General features: G+C 45.8%; 2 protein-coding genes across 11 annotated transcripts in view; one reads left to right on the plus strand and one right to left on the minus strand.

Moving 5' to 3' along the window:
* LOC128347067 (C-type lectin domain family 2 member D-like) overlaps positions 1-10424 on the plus strand; it is a 30925-nt gene extending 20501 nt beyond the window's left edge. For 5 of the 10 annotated variants that reach the window (XM_053301130.1, XM_053301129.1, XM_053301133.1 and 2 more), the window contains one exon: positions 1959-3118. In XM_053301130.1, the coding sequence (XP_053157105.1) occupies positions 1959-2109 (151 nt within the window). In that variant the 3' untranslated portion in view covers positions 2110-3118. Of the gene's footprint in view, positions 1-1958; positions 3119-3180; positions 3931-7115 lie in introns of those variants that run through there. The other 5 variants (XR_008317358.1, XM_053301136.1, XM_053301135.1 and 2 more) reach the window with 5 other exon arrangements.
* LOC128347069 (killer cell lectin-like receptor subfamily B member 1B allele C) overlaps positions 3340-23848 on the minus strand; it is a 29418-nt gene continuing 8909 nt past the window's right edge. The window contains exons 2-6 of the mRNA XM_053301138.1: positions 21049-21138; positions 17957-18103; positions 11102-11256; positions 7533-7648; positions 3340-4744 (exon numbers count right to left, since the gene is read on the minus strand). Coding sequence (XP_053157113.1) covers positions 4621-4744; positions 7533-7648; positions 11102-11256; positions 17957-18103; positions 21049-21138 — 632 coding nt within the window. The 3' untranslated portion in view covers positions 3340-4620. The remainder of the gene's footprint in view (positions 4745-7532; positions 7649-11101; positions 11257-17956; positions 18104-21048; positions 21139-23848) is intronic.

The following is a 23848-nucleotide window of genomic DNA, read 5'->3' on the forward strand; positions in this document are numbered from 1 at the left end:
ATTTCACCCACACCGGGGGGTGGGGGTTTAAACTCTGGTGGCGGCTATTGAGCTACTAAAGGAACAGTTTAATTTTAAAAGAACAGCCTTTGTGAGTAAAAGCAAGAGAGAGAGGACGATTCAGCATTTTTCTTCCCCTCACATGAGCTTGCTTTGAGACATATGCTGGGTTAAATCCGCTAAAAGGGTGTAGCATCAGCTTCAGAAATATCTACAATGCAGTGGCAATGGGTTGAGTCCTGTGATGACTGTTTCCAGAATAAATTTGAGAACGTGTTCAAAATGTGAAAGTTGGTTAACAAGTACAATACATCTGAAAAACAGATCATGACACTCTGTTTCATTAGGTCTCTGTAGGTGATGTCCAGACTAACTTTGTTTGCATCAAAAAACATTGTGGGTACGCAGTGGGGGGAGGGTGACTTTTTGCTAAGTTCTCCCCCTGCCTCACTGCAGGCCTCTGTATCTCCTGAAAATATGTCCCCAAGGGCTGCAAGACCCTCGGGGACATATTCTCAGGAAGCCTAGAGTACTGCAGGAGGGAGGGAGGATTAATTAAAATTGCCCCTCCCTCATTTTCTGCCCAGTCACACAACCTCAGCCTGGTTGTCAGCTACTGAGTTTGCAAATGAACATTATTTTAATAACCATATCATTCTGTTCCATAAGGCATAAGGCCGTGTGTAGATTTAGCAACTGGAACCATTTTACAAAGTCATAGAGAGAGATTCCTTGATAAATCATATGGGTTTTGTGTTTTGCTGTGATGACTAGCAAAATGCTTTTCATCTACTTTTCATCCAGATCATGACCTCTTGGAAAACACCTGAAAAATTATTTGAAGCAAAATCTGGTGAACCACAGTTATGATATAGGTCTCTTACACATCAGGGTATTCACATTGTTAGCAATTGCTCTCACTCACACACATGCATGTTCTCTACTTGTGGCTTGAGCCACTTTAGAACTGCTAGAGTTTCTGTGCCATCTTTAACATTCCTCTTTAAAATTCAAAACTGTTATTTACAGCTAAATAGTTTTTTAAAAAAATTTCAACTTCTTTAGGAATTTTGTTTCTTTTAGCTGGCTACAGCAACATTTTTAGTGACACAAATTCTCCGTCCTTTTGTGTCTTGCATATCTTGATGTGTTGTCGAAATATTGAAGAATCATCACATGTTTCTTCTCTGCAAAAAATGCCTAGTGTTTCCAGCCTTTTCTGATGACACTCCTTTTCTTCCTACTAGATCTATTTCATAAGAGCTTCTTTTTAATGCTTCCTTTTAATTTATTTCTATGGCTGCACTGCAAACCTAGCATGACATGCTTTCTGTGTGCCAAGGTAACCCTTTCTCTTAGATGGCAGTTTCAGCTTCTTTCATTGCCTTCTGAGCTCTCTAGAAAGTATGCCCACCCCCGCACACCTTTCCCCACTCCCTAGTGCTGCTATCTGTGAAAGGCAGTGCAGATGATCATTTCTTTAATAGCTAGTGCTCTATAATAGGAACCAAAGGTAAAAGACAAACCTTTTGGAACCTCCTCTTTTGTGCTGGTTTTCTAGACTAGGACCCTACATCATTTGCTCTTCCCACTGATGATTTGCTATACTGGTGTTTCCTGCAGAGAACCATTGGCTTGGCTACGGCAAGTCTTGCCATAATGTTTTGTGCTACAATTACAGTTAGCAAAGATCACATAGTACAAATGTATACAAATGTTATATTGGCCACCTTTCCTAGAAAGAAATCTATGTGCAGTATATGGCAGGGCCAGAATTTAAGATCCTGCCCATGAATTCATCCTCCGAAAAGTTTTGCAGAAAGCCAATCTGTGTGTAGATTTTCCAATTGCGTGCATTCTTTCCTTGACAATTATGGGGTGAGTTTTTCCACAGTTACGTATGTGTTGTTTAGAAAAATACAGTGTATGAATCCTGCTTTGTGGTGCTTGTGTTTCAGGCTCAAAGTAGTTGGTGAAGGAGGACTGTGTGTTTATCTAGACAATGAAGCTGTCGCCTGCTCCTCTGGGTGCCTCACGGAACTACCTTGCATATGCAGCAAACGTGCTGCATATATATGTTCAAATGGGTCACCTATCCTATCCAATTAATCAAACCAGGGCTGAGCAGAAACTGCCAAGGATACCCCCTTTTCTGCTTCCAATGTGGAAAGAAAGTGTAGAGCATGCCTATTTAGCTGCCCCTCTGCTGAGGCATGTTGGGTTGCTTGAGCTGAATAGCAGCCACAGACAAGTTCCACACTTTTCTCCCCTTCTTCTCCAAACAGAGATAGGGGAAGAAATCACAGAGCATTTTCCTCCGCCTGCACCCAGGCTCACTGTGTTGACTATAAATAACACTACATGGAGGACACTGCTTGGAAGACATGCACTTTGTGCACCCAGGTCAGCCAGCTGTTTCTACTTCCCTTACCCCATTGCGTTACACTATCAGGGAAGGAGATGCCGGGAAGCCACATTGCTGTTCAGTGGATGGAGAAATGAGCAAGGAAGCAGCATTTTTTAAACTCCAGCACTGACCAGCTCTATGAACCATCTGGAAGGTGCTTATGTACCAAGGCTGATATACATACCACAGCTTGAGAACTCTGGTGTTTGTGATATAAAATGTAATATAAAATATTTGAGGCTGTAATTTTATATAAATTTATTTTACATGTAGGCAGCAGAAATATAGTTTGGAATGATATCCTAATAAAGATCACATTGCAGTGTCTTGGATCTTTCCCAAGGGGATAATCACCGGGGTTACACTTTTGCTTGACATCATCTACAATCCCCTGCATGTGTAGAATCCATGGTACCTATGAGAGTACCTTCTCCCCATATGAACCTGTCCCTATTTGGAAATTAGCCTCTGTAACTAAGCAAAGAGGCACCTTTTGAAGTGGTGATTCTCATATTTAGCAGGAGGTGAGCATGTGGCTCTATCCAATCTGAGCACAGCATCTCTTCAGTGGCTGTTGCTGGCGTCTCCCTTGTGTTTCATCTTAGACTGTGAGCCCTTTGGGGACAGGGAACCATCTGATTTATTTATTTTCTGTGTGAACCACTTTGAGAACGTTTGTTGAAAAGCAGTATATAAATATCTTTAGTAGTATTCACTGAGGTGGCCTTGTCCTATATGCAAATCATTTTAACATTCATTCTTTTCTTTGTAAGCTAGGGCAAAGCTTACTAAGTCATGGCTTCACAGTTGCAGAGCGGTACCTCAAATTACTCTGCCAGTACTCTGAATGAAAAAGTTTTCAGCTGATACCTGAAACTTGGCAAAGGTTAGATCTTCCTATTGCTTGGTTGAAACAGCAATAAATGCAAAAATAAGGTATTTGATTTTATTAGACATCACTCTGTGTAAATTTGTAAATATTATTTGTAAATATTAACATAAAATTGAATGACTGAAAGGAATTTTAGATACATCTTCACCCTTGTGCTGTCCATGAGTGATTGTCTTTCTGTGAAAGATGTGTGCTTTCCCTACATTGAAGGCATCACACTATCCACTACATTTTGCTGCAAAGATTCGGCTTCCTTCAATAAAGAAATAACATACCTCATCCCTGCCATTCAAGAGTTTGTAAATTTAACAGAAGATGCTACATGGACCATACAATTCCATTATGAGGATAAGCCTACTCCTTCATGAACACTACCAAGCTCATCTCTAAACAGCAAACTACTGGCACTATAACACACTCTGTACACACATAGATAATTATAGCATTTTTGAGTTGGAGGAGACCTTCTAGATGAACTCCTGTGCTTTGCAGAAGACTGTGATAGCATCTCCGAAAGATGGCTGCCCAGCCTCTGTTTGAAAATCTCCAGCAAAGGAAAGCCTACCACTGTTAGGCAGACTTTTCTACTGTCAAACAGTTCTTAGGAAACTCTTCCTACTGCCTAGTTTGAATCTGCTTCTTTCTCATTTCAATCCATTTGTTTGAATCCTGCCACTAGGAGCAAAAGAAAACAAGTCTACTTAATCAGCAACAGCCCATCAAATATTTGAAAAAGGCTGTGTTATCTCCACTTGGTCTTTCTAATCTCCAGGCTAAACGTACCCGACTCCTTCACTCCTCATAGGACTTGATTTCCAGACCCCTCACTGTTAGGGGTCTACCTGAACAGTGGTTTGAGCACTATTCGGGAGCAGGAACTTTAATAAAAAGCTTCCTGCTGGGGTGGTGCATGGCCCTAGCATGGCATCTGCACATGCACGGGCATAATTTGCATGGTCAGAAACACCATGCTGACCACACAAGTGGTGCCAGTGCCTGTGCAGACACCATATGCGCGCTGGTGCTACTTGGGTGCAGCACTCTAGCAATAAGCTGCATGGGGTGGTGGAAAGAAGGGGTTCTCCTCTTTCTTAAAGCTCCCACTCTTTGCTCCCAAATGGTGCTTGAACAGTAGTTCGAGCACACCCCACTCACTGCCTTTGTTGCCATACTCTGAACCCATTACAATTTATCAGTGTGTTCCCTAAATGGGCCTGTCTCGGCATCAAGAGAAGTAGGATAGGCAGAGAGGAGGGCAGCTCATCTAAGCTCCTTTACTGCTATATGACAAAGGCCAATTTGCTGTTGCCATTCTAGTTATTTATATCAGGACAGCTTTTGTCTCACAGATCCACATGGCCATGGTATTGCATGGTTGAGGAATAATTTTTTTCCCATTCAGTTGTCCACAGCAGTTGGCTTCAGCTGGACCTAGATTTTGCAACCTGCAGAAGAAAGGGGAAAGCCAACAGCATTTGTCCATCTCCTTGGTCATCTCCATCCCTATAGAGAGCTCCTGGCACTAGTCCAGCATGGAGGTTACCAGTTGTTGCACCACTATTTGGAGGTCATTCTCCCTCAGAAGAGGAGTGTATCTGCAGGATGGGTTGCTTTGACCTCCTGCTCGGAGACTCTCCATGATACTCATTTTGCCCTCAGCCATCCTCCACCCCGCAAAAAAGAGTGGCACACCCTAGATGTATGGAGAGCGCTTAGAATTTATTTGCAGCATTCCAAAAGTTTCAGAGCCTCTTCATTTCTTTTTGAGTCTGCTCAATGGGTCAAAATGTCTCTACTTCAACCTTCTCAAGATGGATATGTCAGTGTATTCAACTGGTTTATTCTGCTGAAGGCCCAGCTCCCCCAAGGGGTATTATAGCCCACTCTACAAGAAGTGCTGCCTCTTCTGCAGCTCTTTGTACCCTAGCCCCACAGGTAAATATCTGCAGAGCTGCTTCTTGGACATACTTGTCCACAAGGAGGCGCTTCTCACGAGCAGTGGGAAGTGCTGAGAGGAGGTTTGCGGGGAGAGTGGGCTTAGCCCGCTCTCCCTACAGATGATCAAGAGCAGGGATTCTCAACGTTGGGTCCCCAGATGTTATTGGACTTCAATTCCCATAATCCCCAGCCCCAGTGGCCTTTAGTTGGGGATTATGGGAGTTGAAGTCCAATAACTTATGGGGACCCAACGTTGAGAATCCCTGATCAAGAGGATCAGCCGCCTGCCGGCTCCATCACAGAGCTGGCGGGGGCTGTGGTGATCGGGGGCCGAGCGGCCCTGGAGTTTCAGGATTGCCCCATGCAAGCATGCAGGGCATCCTCGAGAGACCCCCAAGCCCAGGAGGCTGCTTGCAGCCGGGGTCTCTCCAGGGCCGGGGTCTCCTTATGTGTGGCTGTGGCATGGAGCCGCACTGTGGCAGCACACAATCAGGGAACCCGGGTTAGCGGAGCTCTAGAGGCTCAAGTGGCCTCTGTGGCTTGGAACATCTTTTATCAGCTTCAGCTGATGCACCAACTGTGACCTTACCTGGACAGATATAGCTTGGCCACAGTTATTCATGTTGTTGGTAACCTCCTGCTTAAACATGAGGCTGCCTTTGAAAATGGCCTGGAAACTACAGCTGGTACAAAATAGGGCTGCAAGATTATTAACTGGGACTGGACATTTTGAGCATATTACACCAGTGCATCAGCTGCACTGGCTGTCAATCTGTTTCTGGGCCCAATTGAAAGGGCTGGTTTTGACCTTTAAAGCCCTAGATGGCTTGGGACTGGGTTACCAGAGAGTGCGCCTTGCACCATATGTCCCAACCTGGAACTTGAGATCTTCGGAAGCCCTCCTCCAAGTGCTGCTGCCAAACAAGGTGAGGCAGGTGGCTACTACTGCCTTTTCAGTGGTTGCACCCCATTTATGGAATAAATTCCTCAGTGAGGTTCGCCTGGCTTCATCACTTTGTTCTTTTATATGCCAGGTGAAGGCCATTTTGTTCACTCAGGCCTTTTAAATCTTAAGTTTTGCTCTCATTTTAAAAATGTCTTTTAAATGGCTAACAAAGTTTGTTTATTATTTATTTATTTATTAAAGTGCAGACACAAGTTTCTCCTCACTTGTCACACTTCAGATTTTAAAGTTTGTGTGTGTGTGTATGAATGAATTAGGGATGTGCCTGGAACTGTTCTGGCGGTGGCGGGGATGTTCTCTTAAGGGTGGGGGAGGGTGCACTTACCCCTCCTATTGAATTCCCCCCACCAACGGTCCGTTGCAGCAAAGCCCCTCGGGGCAGCAACATACTTCCCTGCCGCCCCATTGCCCTCATCGGCCGGAAGTGCCGAGTGCGCGTGCACATGCCCGTCTGCTGTGCATTCGGGCACATGCATGCCCGGTATTTCCGGCCGATGAGGGCAATGGGATGGCAGGGAGGTACACTGCCACCCTGAGGGGCTTTGCTACAATGGAGTGCTGGTGGGGAAAATGCAACAGGAGATGTAAGTTCACCCTCCCCCAACCTTAAGGGAACACCCCCACCGCCGGTTAAATGTTGAAACTGCCCGGTGGCCAAAACATTTCGGAGGCCTCTATAATGGTCTCCGAAGCATTTTGGGCTCAAGCCTAGTATGAATCCACCCAGGGGCACAGAGCTGGAGTAGGCCTTGGAACAAAAAGTGAAGATGGGCACAAGCTGCAATTTAATTAAGTTGGCAGGCCACCTCTCCCTCAGGGGACCAGGGAAATTTGTGCCCACCAGCTTCAATTATAAATACACTCCTGAATCCACTCTGTAATCCATTCTATGTCCTCTCTGCTTTCTTTCCCAGTTCCTTCCACAGTGAAATGGGTGAGCTATCAATGAAACGATCTGCAGCCTCTCTACTGGATTTTAAATTTAAATGTTATTAAAAGAAACCAACTGATCTCCTGGCCTTCATCCCCAGAGGGTACCTTCCACTGTCTGGTCTGCCTTTTTGCAAAGCATGGTGGTGTCTCAGTCCCAACTGCCATGTTTTCCTATGTAATTGCAGCATGATAAACAGAATGTCATCATACAGAAAGAAGGGAGGCTGGGCCCAAGTGGTCTGCCATCCCTTGCAACCAGCAGAGAAAATGGGTCACATCAACAATGACAAGAAGGCAAAAATTTCATTAGACTTATTAGAGAGTCTGGACAAGCCTGGAGTGGTCTACAGGCCACCTATTAAAGAATAAGGCTCTGAATGGTAGGATGAGATACTCACAGTTTGCCATCAGAGGAGGAGCCATTCACCCAGGTCCAATTCCGTGCAGGGAATAATGTGACTTCTAGTCCAATCCACAGCAATGAATACCCTCTGCTAATATTCCCTATAAAAGCCTGTAAGAAATGCAATATAATTGTTCTGTCAATTTCTAGTTTCCCCCCACTGTGACAGGGAAATATAGCCAGATCAATATAACTGGGCACTTGAGTATTGCTCACAAATAATACTAAAATACACTTCCAAACACACAACACATTTGGTGATAGGCAAACTGACTTTGTGCAAGGTTAATGGACTAGCCCTGCTCTTGAAATCCTGCTGTGTTGGCTGATGGACCATTGGCAGGTAGAATGAAGAAAACTCTTTCCACCCACCCAAGATACCTGTTGTCCACTATACATCTTCCTCTGCAAACTGAAACTTCTATGGCTCAATATTCTAAAAGAAAAATTTGGGTCGCTTCTGGCTAAAAGCTAGAAAGAGCACATCTTAGAGCAAATCCAAGGTGGGGATGGAAGGAAGGACATCAAGTTGTGCCAAAGTAAATCCAATTTGGTCTGCCAAATATGGAGGAAGAGAACTGTAGCCCTCTGACAAATTTGCTTTACCTCTTGCCGATAAAGTAATTCCCATCCATTCCAACATTTTTCCAGTTTGAAAAGTTTCCAGTTGTATTACAGTTAGAGAGCAGTAACAACCATCATGCCCACAACATTATCTTGTCCAGTTTTTAGCCTACTTTCCAGTAGACCTATGAGATCACCCAGCATTCTGAGTGAGTGTGTGTGTATGTGTGTGTTAAAGTAAAGTTGTGCCATCAAGTCGGTGTCAACTGGCAACCACAGAGCCATGTGGTTTTCTTTGGTAGAATACAGGAGAGGTTTACCATTGCCATCTGCCATGTAATATGAGATGATGCCTTTCACCATCTTCCTATATTGCTGCTGCCTGATATAGGTGTTTCCCATAGTCTGGGAAACATACCAGCAGTGATTCGAGCCAGTAACCTCTTGCTCCCTAGGCAAGTTACTTCCCCGCTGCACCATTAGGTGGCTTGTGTGTGTGTTAGTCAGTCCCTGTCAATTTCACAATGCCTGAACCAATAAGAACCACATTGGGTACAGCTGTAGGGACACCTCAACAGCATAGTTTGTGATGAAGTTACCCATCCCAGTTCAAGATGGCAGACCTGTATACATGTGAAGTGCAAGTGGGCTAACGTGAACAGCCTAACTGATTTGAACCAAATTTGCTACACCAATAGGGACACATAGGGATGGTTCAAGGGCATAGTTTGTAATGATGTCATCCACCCCAATTCAAGATGGCGGATGCATGAATGTTTGAGGCACAAATGGCCTAACTTGTGAACGGCCTGATATGAGCCAGATTTAGTCAAGTGGTAGGGATAGTGAAAGGAAAGTAGGCAGATTAGTTCTTAGAACAACTTGGTCTGGATTCTTTTCAGATTTCTGTGTCTGATGGTGTGGAAAACTGTGGCTGACCACCTGATTTCTGGACCTTTGCAATCATGGCTGATTAACTCAGTAAATGTAAGCCACATGGAATGGGTAACAAAGACAAAGAATGCCCCCTTAGTGGAGATGGTACTTGTTTGAAGTGAGAATTTCTGAAGCATTGCTCTTAACACCGCAGTAACCTCTTCTGGCCACTAGAGGCATGATGAACATAGGAAGCAGCCCTATTTTGGAGAAGCTGGGAGTGGAACTTGAAACCTTCTGCTCTTCCAAGAGCAGCTCCATCCCTTGAGGGGAAGATCCTGCAGTGCTCATACTTCTAGTCTCCCATTCATATACAACCAGGGTGAACCCTGCTTAGCTAAGGGGTTAAGTAATGCTTGCTACCACCAGACCAGCTCTGTTCTACAGACTAGCTCTCCTCTCCATGGGATGTTAATAGGTCTGGCTTGGTCAGAGGCAGTTAGACCTGATCAGATGTTGTTGAAGGCTTGTGCCTGTTTAGGTGTGTTGTTCAATGTCTCTCTCTCAGTGTGTGGTGTTTAGTTTGTTAATAAATCTTCGTTTGTTTTTTGAACACAACCTACTGAAGCTCTTCTCACAATTGGTGAGAAGAGCTTCCTCGAGGTCTGCAGGGAGAGCAGGTTTGCCCAACCCTTCCCACAGATGATCACTTAGTCTTCCCTGGATAGATGGACCACCCACCCAGATGAGTGGCGGCTGTCCTGCCCGTGCCTCACCCAGCCACTCTGAGGGTTGGGCGCAGGGAAGCACCGCCATGTGGCACCCCACCCCCAGGAGCCCCAATAAAGCACCACACAAGTGCGCAGTGCATTACTGGGATCCCCCCTCCCCCCGAATGTGTCCACCACATCTGCAAGCAGCCACGGCAGACACACGATTGAAAAAATGAGGGTAAGGGAGCACTAACTCCCTTAACTCCATTTAAGCAGGAGGCTATGTCGGCTGGTTTGCTGCCGTGTGGCCACCGGGATCCTGGTGGTTCACACAAGCGTTCAAAACCAGGCTGGGCTCCCTACCCTCAGCCCAGTTCTGCACGCTATTGTGAACAGCCTCACTGTCTCCAGATAATCTCTTGGGCTAAACCTCTTTACCACCAGAGCATAATCTGCTCTGTGAGCATTTTAATGTTTCTCCTCACACCCCTCAACAGTACAGCCTCTTGAGTCTGTTGTAAGACCTTCAGTTTGGCACTGAAACTGCTTTAGTTGCTTGGTTGATGGTTTATGCTGGGACCTGGACAGGAGAAGCTCATCCTTGTTGCTTCTTCCAGACTTCTCAGTGACTTTAGATAGCATCAACAAACAACAAACTCTGATGCCAGTTTCATCTCTCTCTCTCTCGTACATGGTGATTTTAAACAGGGTTTTAAAAATTGTACTTTATTACTTTTCTTTCTTTGTTGCTTTGTCTTTGGGGGGGGGGAGGACATCTATTTAAATAAGAATAATGTATAGTTTGACCTTCCCAATTGTGTAGCATCAAACACAAGGTGGTTGTGCCAGCGAGAAGTTAACAACATGCTTTCATGATGGTACCAAAAACCACCCTAGCTACTGAACTAATGCAGCCAATCCATGCCAGCAAGATTGACTTGCCAGGATCACACAAAGAAGGTTCACAGCACAAATACTAGTATGGAGTTTTGTCATGTTCTCTATCTCTTCAGAAAGCACTTGAAGACCCATCTTTTAAGAGAGGCTTTTTAGTATTTTAATATGCAATCTGTTTCAGCTGGCTTCTTAAATTGCTGAGGTTGGTTTTAATTGGGTCCTTTTTCTTGTTGTTTAACATTTGCTTTTAAAGTATTAAATGGTTTTATTTCTTTTATTGTCTTATTGTTCTATTATTCTTGAAGCCACACTGAGCAGCATTGTAGTGGAGGGGACAAATATAAATACTTTAAATAAACATTGTAATGCATTGTGCATATCTAAGCAATCAATATAATGGGATTGGAACCAAGTGGAATGCATTCACCCCCATTTGTCTTGCAGAAGATGACAATGACTGCAAGAGCTCTTTCCTGTACATCTATGGGATGTGGGTGTTTGTCTGTATATTTACCAGTTCTTCCTGATTTTGTATCACTGCCAGGTGAGAGAGCTTTGCTCTGCAGTCTTCCTTACTCTTGCGCCAGTATTGCTTTTTTTTGGAGATCCAATAGCATTTGTCTGCATGCAAAAACCAGTTCTGTGGACAAAGTTTGCAGCTGGAGTCCTCTGGAAGAAAATAAAATCCAAAATATTGTGTTGGTTGTGACAATATGCTATTGGCCAACCTGAAGAAGAACATACACCAAGGCATAGAAAGCTGCCTTATAATGAGTCAGACCATTGGTCCATCTAGCCAAGTATTACCTACACCAGGGGTTTTCAACCAGGGGTACCTGAACCCCTGGGGATAATTTGATGCCTCTTGGGGGTAGGGGGTTCACAGAACCCTCTTGCCTCCCTGACTCACTCACATGAGAGGAGAGCTGGTCTTGTGGCAGCAAGCATGAACTGTTCCCTTAGCTAAGCAGGGTCTGCCCTGGTTGCATATGAATGGGAGACTTGATGTGTGGGCACTCCATCCCTCAGGGGATGGAGCTGCTCTGGGAAGAGTGTCTAGGTTCCAAGTTCCCTCCCTGGCATCTCCAAGATAGGGCTGAGAGAGATTCCTGCCTGCAACCCTGGAGAAGCTCCTGCCAGTCTGTGAAGACAATACTGAGCTAGATAGACCAATAGTCTGACTTAGTATATGGCAGCTTCCTATGTTCCTATGATACACCACTGGCTCTCTCTCCAGGAGGAGAGCAGGAGGAGTTTCAGGCAGCATGCCTCCTTCTTCCTCTCAATGTGACTTGCTAGCTAGGTGACTCCCTCAGCCTGACTGACAGGCTGAGCAGGAGGAGAAATTCTGACTGATGCCTGGTGTTGGCATTGTCCTTGCTGCCAAGCCTGTCAGTCAAGCTAAGGAGAGGTCAGTTGAGCCTGAGCACCTACCTAGCCAGTCACATTGAGAGAAGGATCAGGTCAGGGGAATGCTTTGGAGCCAAGGAAACCATAATGTAGAGATGGCTTTAAGAAGGGTTTGGATAGCTTCATGGAGGAGAGGTCTATCAATGGCTACTAGTCAGAGGGCTGTGGGCCACCTCCAGCCTCAAAGGCAAGATGCCTCTGAGTACCAGTTGCAGGGGAGTAACATCAGGAGAGTGGGCATGCCCTCAACTCCTGCCTGTGGCTTCCAGCGGCATCTGGTGGGCCACTATGTAAAACTGGATGCTGGACTAGATGGGCCTTGGGCCTGATCCAGAAGGGCTATTCTTATGTTCTAGAGATAGGGTGTTTTCTTATGTTTTTTTGTTTTTTGGCCTTATTCCAGGGCAGATTCACTTAGCTTGCATTTTATTTTCCACCAACTTTGGCAAGATTTACTTCTGAGGCATCACAATTTATGGCTACTTATATGGGGTACCTGAGCTGAAGCTTTGAGATAGAAGGAATATATTTGTTTTTAAAGGTTGAAAATCCCTGATCTGCATTTATTCAGAACAGCTTGTTATGATTTAAAACAGATTTCCCCAGCCCTATCTAGAGATGTTGGAAACTCAGCCTGGGACCTTCTGCTAGCAGAGCAGGTGCTTTGGCCTCATCCACTTCTCATATCAGATCACCCCTCAAAGCAGCGAATGAACATCATAACTGAATTGTTTGCTTGAATCGAGTCAAAATGCTCTAGATGGGTACCCATGTTAGCCAGTTGCTGCCAAAAACATCAGAGCATATTCTGGCATATTAAAGACTAGTCACATCTATTGGAGCATAAGCTTTTGAGGATAAGAGTCTACTAAGTCAGAAACATGGCTTTTAGGGATATTAGCAAAGTTATTTCAACTCAGACTGGAAGAAGAATATTTGGAGCTAAGAATATCCAGAGCTCCTTTCTCTGAAAAGGAGGAGAAAACATTCCTGCAAATGACAGCTACTCTGAAATCACTGACATTCTCCTCCTTTTTGCCATCAGTTCTCCTTCACCATAATTTCTGGTCTCAGTAACTAGAGCATCAGCTAGAACATCAGCTGTGGTGCCATGGAGGAAGCTTGTTTTTATAAGAAGGTGGTAGCAAGAGGGTGGGAAACCTCTTCAATATGGGGTGGGAGAGAACTTTCATCATTTCCAGGCTATTTTGAGGTGCATGTGTAAGAGTTCACCCATCTCTGTTCTCCTCAGTTGGCCAACTGATGAACATTCAGTATATGCCCCATTCAGTGGGTTTTCCTCTATAGTCCTGTGTTTTAGAACACAGGGGCAGTGGCCCATTCATATCACAACAGCAATAATGGATGATGGTACTATATTTAGCAATAGCAATAGCACTTACATTTATATACCGCTCTATAGCCAGAGCTCTCTAAGCGGTTTACAATGATTTAGCATATTGCCCCCAACATTCTGGGTACTCATTTTACCGACCTCGGAAGGATGGAAGGCTGAGTCAACCTTGAGCCCCTGGTCAGGATCGAATTTGTAACCTTCTGGTTACAGGGCAGCAGTTTTACCACTGCGTCACCAGGGGCTCTTTATAACTGCAATGCTAATGTCATGCTTAAAATGTTAAATTTCTATTTATTTATTTTCCCCCAAACCATTTGTTGGCTTTGTTTGTTTTTGTTTGTTTCTTTAATTTATTGTTAAATTTATATACCGCCTTTCATTAAAGCAATCCCAACACGGTTTACAGCAAAAATTTAAACACAAGATGGTAAAAAAGACACAATTAAAATATTAAGTGGAAAAAAATTTAAACAAATCTGATTAAAAATTTAAAACAAAAGCATAAAAGCAATACAAACTATAAAGAGTAGCAGCAGAGAATCAAATTAATGCCTGGGCAAAAAGCCAAGATTTTACACTTTTTCTAAAAGCTGTGATTGAGACCGAGGAGTGAATAGCCACCAGGAGAGCATTCCAGAGTCTGGGGGCAGCAACAGAGAAGGCCCTGTCCCGCGTGCATGACAACCGAGCCTCCCTCATTGTCGGCACCCAGAACAGAGCCCCCTCAGATGACCTCGTCAAGTGGGCAGCAACCTTTGGGAGCAGGCGGTCCATCAGGTATCCTGGGCCCAAACTGTTAAGGGCTTTAAAGGTCAAAACCAGCAGCTTGAATTGGACCCGGAAACAAACTGGTAGCCAGTGCAGCGCTTTCAAAATGGGATGTGCTCCCACCGGGCAGCTCCAGATAAAACCCTAGCTGCTGCATTTTGCACTAGCTGCAGTTTCTGGATATTCTTCAAGGGCAGCCCCACGTAGAGCATGTTACAGTAATCCAGCCTTGACGTGACTAAGGCATGGGTAACTGTGGCCAGATCTGCCTTCTCGAGAAAGGGACGCAGCTGGCGCACTAGCTGAAGCCATGCAAAGGCTTTAAATTTTAAGGTTTTAATTCATGGTTGATATTTAAATTGTTAAATTGTTTTAAGTTTTTGTATATATTTTAACTTGTTTTATACTATTGTTAACCGCCCAGAGAGGAAAGTTTGGGGCAGTGTACAAATGAAATAAATAAATAAATAAATAAATGTACCCCTGGCCACCACCTCTACCTGAGCTTCCAAAAGCAGAGCCAGGTCCAGTAATACCCCAAGCTGCATACTTGCTCCTTCATGGGGAGTGCAACCCCATCCAGAACCGGTAAAATCTCCTCATCCCGATTGGCTCTCCTACTGACCAACATTACCTCCATCTTGTCGGGATTCAATTTCAGTTTATTAGCCCACATCCAACCCATCACGGCCTTAAGCCCCCGATTCAGGACATCCACCGCCTCCCTAGGGTCAGGTGACAAGGAGAGATAGAGCTGAGTGTCATCTGCATATTGCTGACAACTCAGTCCATCCCCGGATGACCTCTCCCAGCAGTTTCATGTAGATGTTAAACAGCATGGGGGACAAAACCGAACCCTGCGGGACCCCACAGGACAATGGCCACGGAGCCGAGCAGCAGTCCCCCAGCACCACCTTCTGGAGCCTCCCTCCAAGAAAGGACTGGAACCACTGCAATGCAGTACCTCCGATTCCCATACTCGAGAGGTGGCCCAGAAGGATACCATGGTCAATGGTATCGAATGCCGCCGAGAGGTCCAGCAGAACCAACAGGGACGCACTCCTCCATCTAGTTCCTGGCATAGGTCATCCACTAGAGTGACCAAGGCAGTCTCAGTCCCATATCCAGGGCGGAAGCCAGATTGAAAAGGGTCCAGATAATCCATATCATCCAAGACCCTCTGCAGCTGGGATGCCACCACACGCTCTATCACCTTGCCCCAAAAGGGAAGGTTAGAGACCAGTCTTTAGTTGTCCAGGTTGGAGGAATCAAGGGAGGGCTTTTTTAATAATGGTCTTACCATCGCCTCCTTGAGGCACGATGGCATCTTGCCCTCCCTTAATGAGGCACTGATAATCACCTCCAACCAATTATACCTCCAATTATAGTTGTTTGTGAAAGTAAAAGAGCTCAAAGGATCAGGACTTCATTGAGATTGGCTGTTATGTTGCTTACTTGATTTTAAACTTTGTTTCTAAATAGACATACCACCCCCCATTTACTAAATAATGGGTTTGGCTTGTGCTCATATTGGTGTTTAAAATCTTCTGGACAGTGCTAAGAAATCTGAATAGTGCCTTTCCAAGCAGGATTTTACTGTTTCCACACACTTCATCAGGCTTCCGCAACCCCAGCCAGTATGTATCCATACTCTGTCCTTATGCACAGGAGCATCTTAGTGCAATTTTCTCAGGATCACCTGCTGAACAGCTCTTGCTTTCAGTGAAGAACTGATTACAACTTTTCTGTTGAATGGTGGTTATTCGTGTTATGTATGTCAGGGGTGCCCTGTGTTGTTTAGTTGTGCTTTTTGTTCCTCTGTAGCTCCTGTAGTTTTTGGGAGTTGTAGCTGTTGGGTAGAAATTCTGCAGATCCTGAGTTTAAAAATAAAGAGCAGTTGTGTTTTTTTAGGCCTGTGTGTTCCCTCCATCTTTCCTGCTACCAACACAACACTTCACGAAAAACTAAAGCTGGCCAGTAGGTGGCATACAGAAAATGGCAGTAGGATCCTGTTCTGCATCTGAACAGAGTATGGATTCATGCTCTAAAGGAAAATACAAAGCTGCTGAAGGGTGTGGAAAGAGAGCAAAATTATGCTTGGAAAAGTGCAGGTTCAGCACTTCTTATTGTTATGTAGAAGAGCTCTAAGAGTTAGGATTAGCAAATGTTGCTCATTAATTGAAGTAGAACCTGTGGAATTATTTTAGTTTCTCAAATTAGCCATGATGATGTGAATCCTTACAAAAACAAAAACACTGGCCATTTTACAGGCCAGCCCTATCAAGCTGTTCGAAGCAGCAAACTTTTGTATATGATAATGGAGGTAGAAGCATTTGGCTCTGCTGCCAGGGAAACCCTGGCTTTGATCTTGATGGGGCTCATACAAGGGAGCTTTCCCACCCACCACCAGCGTTCCCTTTAAGAGGGATTCCCAGATGCAGGGCTGTCCTTAGGGCATGTCAAGCAGGGCGACTGCACTGGGCCCTGCTCTTTTAACCCCAATTAGAATTAACTGGAAGGGGGCCCCGCACTGGCTGATTTGCCCCCGGCCCCGCACGCCGCCAGGGCTGTCTAAAGACAACCTTGCTCAGATATTGTAGACTAAAACTCCCATAATCCCCAGCCAAAGGCCATTGCAGCTGGGAATGCTGGGAGTTGTAGCCAACAACATCTGGGAATCCCTCTCATAGGGAACAATGCCCACCCCCCAAACTGTTCCTGGGGGTCAGGGGACTTCCTGGAATGGTGTGGGAAATTACATGGGAGTTGCTGTAGGAAGGGAAATTGGTGCAAATGTCTGTGATCATGAGTGCTGGCTATTTTCAGAACCATGAGGGTTAAACGTGACTAAGTTAAATCCAAAACCTCACAGTTCAGGTTTTGCTTCACAAAAAGAGTCTTCTGGCCAGAGACAGCTATAAAGTTAAAGAAATTACCATGTATGGGCTTGAGTTTTGTCAGTAAAAGTCAAGTTCTGATAATAACTAATCTGCCTGTTTTCCTTCACTGTAATCTTAATTGATAATTACCATCCTCACAATTTAGCCCACTTCAGCCTTCAATGTTCACACATCTGCCATCTTGAATTGGGGTGGATGACATCATCACAGACTACACTGTCACGGTGTCCCTATGTGTCCCTACAACTGTACCAAATTTGGCACAAATCAATTCTCACTTGCACCTCAAATGTTCATTTGTTCACCATCTTGAATCAGGGTGGATGACATAATCACAAACTATGCCACTGAGATGTCCCTATGTGTCACTCACTATGACTGTACCAAATTTGGTTCAAATTTGTTAGATGGTCCACAAGGCCACTTGTGCTGCATACATTTACATGTCTGCCATCTTGAATCAAGGTGGATGACATCATCTACTATGCCATTGAGACGCCCGTATATGTCCTTACAGCTGTAGCAAATTTGGTTCAATCAGTTAGATGGTCCACAAGTAAGCCCACATGTTTCAAATATTCACACATCCACTTGAATTGGGGCGGATGCCATCATCACAAACGACACCATTGAGGCTTCCCTATGTGTCCCTACAGCTGTAGTTAATATGGTTCAAATTGGTTAGGTGGTTCACAAGTTAGCCCTTTTGTGCCTCAAACGTTTACACGTCTACCATCTTGAATTAGGGTAGATGACATCATTACAAACTACACTGTTGAGGTGTCCATATGTGTCCCTACAACTGTACATAATTTGGTTCATATTGGTCCAGGCATTGTGAAGTTGATAGGGAGGGACACACACACAGACAATACCACGTGATCTCTTAAGCTTACTTTCCTTAAGGAAAGTAGGCTAAAAACACTGAAGTTACCTGTTATATTGCTGTTGTTTGTCTTACATACAAACTGCCGCAAATGAGTCACATTCTCCAGAGAATTATGATTTCTGCTTCCATTGGTGGGTCCTTCAGAGGGAGAGGCTTTCTCCAGAAGATCCCTAAGTTGCCTTGTCTGAAAAGCTTCAAAGAAGAATGTCTGTTTTAGGCAATCAGCAAACTGAGAAGAAGGAATCCCAAAGCCTATTCAGGGATTTTGTGGTGGTGAAATCTCCTTCAGCCAGTGGCTGAACTGTTCACTGCAAATGGTCACTTGCACTTTATAACTGCAAAACCTTCTGGAACAGAATGTTCACAAATTGTTCAGGTGCTGTGAGAGGTCAGCTTGGAAACTTCCTATACATGACCTAGGGAGAAAAAGAACTGTGCAGGCAGATGGGAAAGCTGAATATGGAAAATTAGGTGGAAAATGAAACAAGGAAGAGAATATATTTCCATAAATTGGTTTCTGTGCCCACACCTGTGGTTAATGGTTGTGAGTACATGATCACAGAGCTTTCTATTTTGAACATACTTTTGGACAAACAAATGGGACTTTCTCATTACAGAAAGCAGTTGGTGTTTATACTGGGCAGCACCAAGACTAATGGGGGAGCAGGGCAATTTTAGCAGGTCTCTCCACTCCATCCTCAGTCCTCTGTTCCTGAGTATCAGGGCCATATTTTCAGTGGCCCAGGGACTGTGGAAGGAAGGGACAGCTGAAGGGGTGAAAACTTCCCCTCTTATCAATGTGTGCAAACAGAAGCATTCTGCTCATACAAGTCTTAGCCTGGCCTGCACGCTGCCCACTATCCTTTCTTTCTATTGTTCCATTTGTTTTGGGGTGTCACTTTGGGACTTTGAATGAAAAGCAGGGTATAAATCTGGATATACCTTTTGTATATCAGTGGCCACTTCTGGGATTTGATTACATCTTGACGGATTGGATCTTGTACTCACCAATAGTCTGCACAGTAATTTATCACACCTACTGATTGCTCTCCATGATGTTTTTGGCCCATTTTGTTAAACTTTGTCAAACCCTCTCTCTCTGTCCCTCGTGTGTGTGTGTATATACAGTATGCTTTTAAAATCTTGTCTCTGGGCCCAGTCCAACCTTGCTATGGCCCTGCAGAGTACAAGGCCTCCTACCTTGATGTTGATGGTTGTGTGAACAGAACAGAACAGATGGTTGGAACAGAATGCCCAAAGTGTGGTGAGTGTTATCCAGGGACATAGCTATAATTGAGCAGTTGGGTTCAAAGAACCCGGACCTCGCAGCTCCTGAGGGCCCCCCATCTCTACTCTTCCCTATTTTCTTCCTCACTCCAAGGAGCCACCTGGGGGAGGGGCAAACATGTGCCCCCTCTCCCCTAGCTACACCCCTGGTGTTATCTCCCTTAGCTACACCCCCGGTGTTAGGGAAAATATCTATATCATTAATTCTCCAAGACGGGCCATGCGTGGGGACGTGGTAGAAAGGAGGCGATTGGCTGACAGAGTTTGCACCTGATTAGGCAGTGGGAATTCCATATGCCGATAGGGAGAAGGAGCCTGTGAGAGCAGAAGCACCATGGTGATTGGGCAGTGGGGATTCCATATGCAGATAAGAAGGAGGAGCCTGTGATGGTTAAGGTCAGTTGGAATGCAACTGTTACTGGTCGGACGATGTTCTTGATTGTAGAGGAGATGAATCTCTATATATGTAAGGATAGCAGGCAGGGGTCTGCCAAAAGACGGGTCGTGAGGGAAGAAAGGGCCCCTTCAGGAGAAGGAGAATTCCATTGTGTGAATTAAATGAGGAAACAAGATGAACAAAATCTATTAACTCAGGGAGGGAGGGAGGGAGGGGAAAAACATGATGGGAGAGGGAAGAAATAGTGGGGAAGAGCAAGTGGAGGAGAGAGAAAGAGAAAAAGAAGGGAGGGGGAAGAGAGACAGAAGGAAGGGCAGGGGACAGGCCTGAGCCTGTCAGTAGCCTGAGTGGGATGAGTGGCCATAGTAACACTAGCAGCAAGGAAAGGCCCAATCAACCACTGCTGCGGTTTGGGGCTACCGAGGCCATTGTCAGAGAGAGGCAGGCAGGCAAGAGACAGGCCTGGGCCTGTCAGCGGCCTGAGGGGAACGGGCGGCCATGGTGGTGGCAGCAGAGAGGAACGGCCTGTTCAACCACTGCTCCTGGGGGAGGAGCAGGAGCGGGGCTCAGGTGAGGGTGGGGAGGTCTCTGGGGATAGGGGGCTCCAGCTTGGCCAATAGGTGGCAGCAATGCTGCAGCCACGACCAAGAAGGGTGAGGGGGATGGAAGCTTTCTCCAAGAAGGTGGCCTTGGCATGTATGTTGAAGTCCTCAGCACCAAAAACCTGAGGGTCCTCTGCTCCAAACATGAGACTATATTTTCTAGCTCAGGTAGGGAGACCATTTGTCACTGAGAAGGGCAGTACATTAACAGAATCCCAAATCTATAGAGTGTCCAGCATCAGGTACAAACATTGGACATTGCAGCTCTGCTGGACAAGGAAACTAGAGAAAAAGATAAATCCTGATAGGCCGTGGTGATGGCAACCCATTCCTCTCCTACCCATAAGCAATCTGTATTGGTTTATATGCAAATAATGCAAAATGTGAGCCCAGGGAACACACAGTGCAGCCAGTCTGTTTTCCAGACTAACATCAGGATCCTGTGGATAGTAACTGACATCTAGGGCAATGGAGTGAGGACTTAGATGGAGGCTTTCCCACTGCTGCTGCACCCACATGTGCAGGATGGTTGAGTAAGTTGGGGACATCTTCTGTCCTCAACCTTCTGAATCTATGCCCCTGAGGGCTGCACAACCCTCAGAGACATAGTTTCAGGTGGCTTTTCTGAAGTCAGCTACGATTGTCCAAAATCCCCATTCCCATGCATGTGTGCAGTGGCACTGGGGAAGCCTCTGGATGAGCTGATGCCGCCTCCAGCTGTGAGGGCACAGCTCCCCTGGCATCTTCACTCCATTGCCCTGGATGTCAGCCATCAACTCCTCCAGCTGAGGCCACATTTCAAAGTACAGCCCTTGCCTTTTACTGCTAAATATGCATTGCCCTGTACTTACCCAGCAGTATCACAGTGACCACCAGGATAAGATTCCCAGCCCATCCAATCCAAAGAGCAATCTGGTGCCAGTGGAAATGCTGGGAGCCATCTGCAAACAATAGAAGCAATTCATCTAGCATAAGGTCACTGAAAAGGAGCTCAGAACCCAGCCATAAACTTGACACAATGTCAATGAAGTCACTGATAGCAGGGATGTGCGAACTGACTCAATCTTGAATTGGTTCACCATCAAACTGGTCCGACTTGAGGACCTGACCTTGCATGGAACCTGTCCAGGTTCGGCTTGAGGTCAAGCCAAACTCCACCCCCCTGCCTAGGCTGGCTCAGGGCCAATTCAGGGGTTCTACAGTTTAATAATAATAATTTTTTTTAACAACTCACAACCTTTGGGGGCTATGGGAGGGTCTCCAGCAATCCCCCCTCCACCTGCTGGCTTCCCCCTGGTCTCCATAGGACCACTTCAACCCATTTTGGGGGCATTCCAGCCATTTCTGACGTGGCAGTGGCCATTTTGGAGGCTGCCATGCAAGCACCCTGGTCATCTGTGTAGCCAGGTCATAACCCTGGAGGCGGTGAGTTAATTTTTTTTTTTAAATTGTAGAACCCCCGAACTGACTTGATATCGAACCAAGCCGGCAGCGTGGGGGAGGGGGGTGTCTGTTCAGGGCAGTGAAATCAAATATGCCTGGTTCAGTTCAGACTTGAATCAAACCAGGCAAACCGGTTTTGTGCACAACCCTAACAGATAGATCACAGCCTTGATCCATTTACTAAACTCTGCTAAGAAAATGGATTTCTTGTTAAAAGAGAACAGAAGTATTTCTCATGTTAAACAAACAAAACAATGGTGAACAACATTGACCAGGATTTCATTAGTGCTCTGTGAGACCCTGAGGCTATTCTCACGATGGGGAAAAACTGGAAGCCCAGCCTGGTTTTTCCCCATCGTGAGAACCAGCGGGCTTGCCCGCAAGCCCACTGGTTCTCTGGTGGCTAGCCTGTCAAAGTAGCCTTCTCCTTAGCCCAGGTTAGCAGAGCGAGCGCTCTGCTAACCCGGGTTTTTGGATCGTGTGCTGCCACAGTGCGGCTCTATGTCACTGCAATGCAAGGAGACCCCCGCTGGGAGGCTTGGGGGTCTCTCCAGGATGCCCTGCGTGCTTGTGCGGGACATCCTGGAACTTCCAGGGGCCACGCGGTCCCCGATCCTCACCACCCCTGTCGGCTCTGTGACGGAGCCGGCAGTCATGTGGGTAGCCGATCCAGCCGATCCAGTCATGTGGGTAGCCGATCCAGTCCAGTGGGTAGCCGATCCAGTCATGTGGGTAGCTGATCCAGCCGATCCAGTCATGTGGGCAGTCATGTGGGTAGCCGATCCAGCGGCTACTCATCTGTGGGGAGAGAAGGCTAAGCCTGCTCTCCCCGCAAACCCCCTTACGGCTCTTCACACTGATCGTGTGAAGAGCCTCATTGCCTATCAATGCAGTTGGGGTACAAAACTGCAATATAAGACTGCTTTTGCTTCTTGGTTCTTTTTAATGGTGTTAGCTGTTTTGAATTACTTCCTTCAACAGGCCAAAATGGAACACACGTTCTTAAAAATAAATGAAAACATAAACTTGCGAATAACTGCAGAGGAGACATGGAGTCTCTGAATTTCACTATAGGCTTTATTTCAGAGTTACAGTTTCCTTCATACATGTATATTGGCTCATATCGGATATTACCATTGATCAGAAAATAATTAGCACATGTCAAGATATGTCCCATAAGGTTCAGCAACAAATATAAATTGAATTTTTGCCAGAGATTACCAATAGGGCATGTGGAAATCCACTTACTCCGAGATCAGTCATGGCTGGTGGGCCGGGGTGCCTGGAGCTGGGGGCGCAGGGGAGAGCCCACTTGCTGAATCAGGAGCCTCCCTGCTGTTTTCTTCTGCACCGGTGGGCTGGAGTATTTACCCAAGCCCACTGGCTCAGAGGAAAGCGGGGAGAGGACCAGAAAGTAGAGGCAAAGATTGTTAGCCCTTTGGGGACAGGGATCCATCTTATTTGTTTATTATTTCTCTGTGTAAACTGCCATGAACCATTTTTGGAAGAGCGGTATAGAAATTAAATTAAATTAGATTAAAAAGACAACAGCCCTTCATGATTTTTAAAAGTCATACTTTATGTTTGTGTGAATTGCACAAAATTGTGACAGAAAATAGGGCAGAAGTCAGAAAGCAGAAAAGTGGGGGGAGGGGAGCAGGAAGCAGAAAAGCTGCTTGTGGGGGTAAGGCCAGGCTAGCGCCCCCTAAGACTGGCTTGAACAAATTAATTATCAGGCTGATCTAGCTAGTAAGACAAAAAAGGAAGCTACAGGCACCGAGAGGAGGGGATGGAAGAAGCTCCTTGCTTGGGAAGAATGACTAGTTGCCAGTAAGCCTGAGCTTTTGTTGTTATTGTTATTACATTGTATATCCTGCTCTTCCTCCAAGGAGCCCAAAGCGGTGAACTACATACTTAGGTTTCTCCTCACAATAACCCTGTGAAGTAGGTTAGGCTGAGAGAGAAGTGACTGGCCCAGAGTCACCCAGCAAGTCTCATGGCTGAATGGGGATTAGAACTCAGGTCTCCCCGGTCCTAGCCCAGCACTCTAACCACTACACCACACTGGCTCTTTTGCTACTGTGTGTGTTTGTTGTTGGGACAGGGGCAGAGTCACCATCGTGCAGGGGGGTTCAGAGAACCCGGGCCACCTGCCCTCCCCCAACCACGCCCCTGCTTCAGCCTGGCCGGGTACACGTCTCCCTGACT

This window comes from Hemicordylus capensis, chromosome 2 (genome assembly GCF_027244095.1).
Source record: "Hemicordylus capensis ecotype Gifberg chromosome 2, rHemCap1.1.pri, whole genome shotgun sequence".
Lineage (NCBI taxonomy): Eukaryota > Metazoa > Chordata > Lepidosauria > Squamata > Cordylidae > Hemicordylus > Hemicordylus capensis.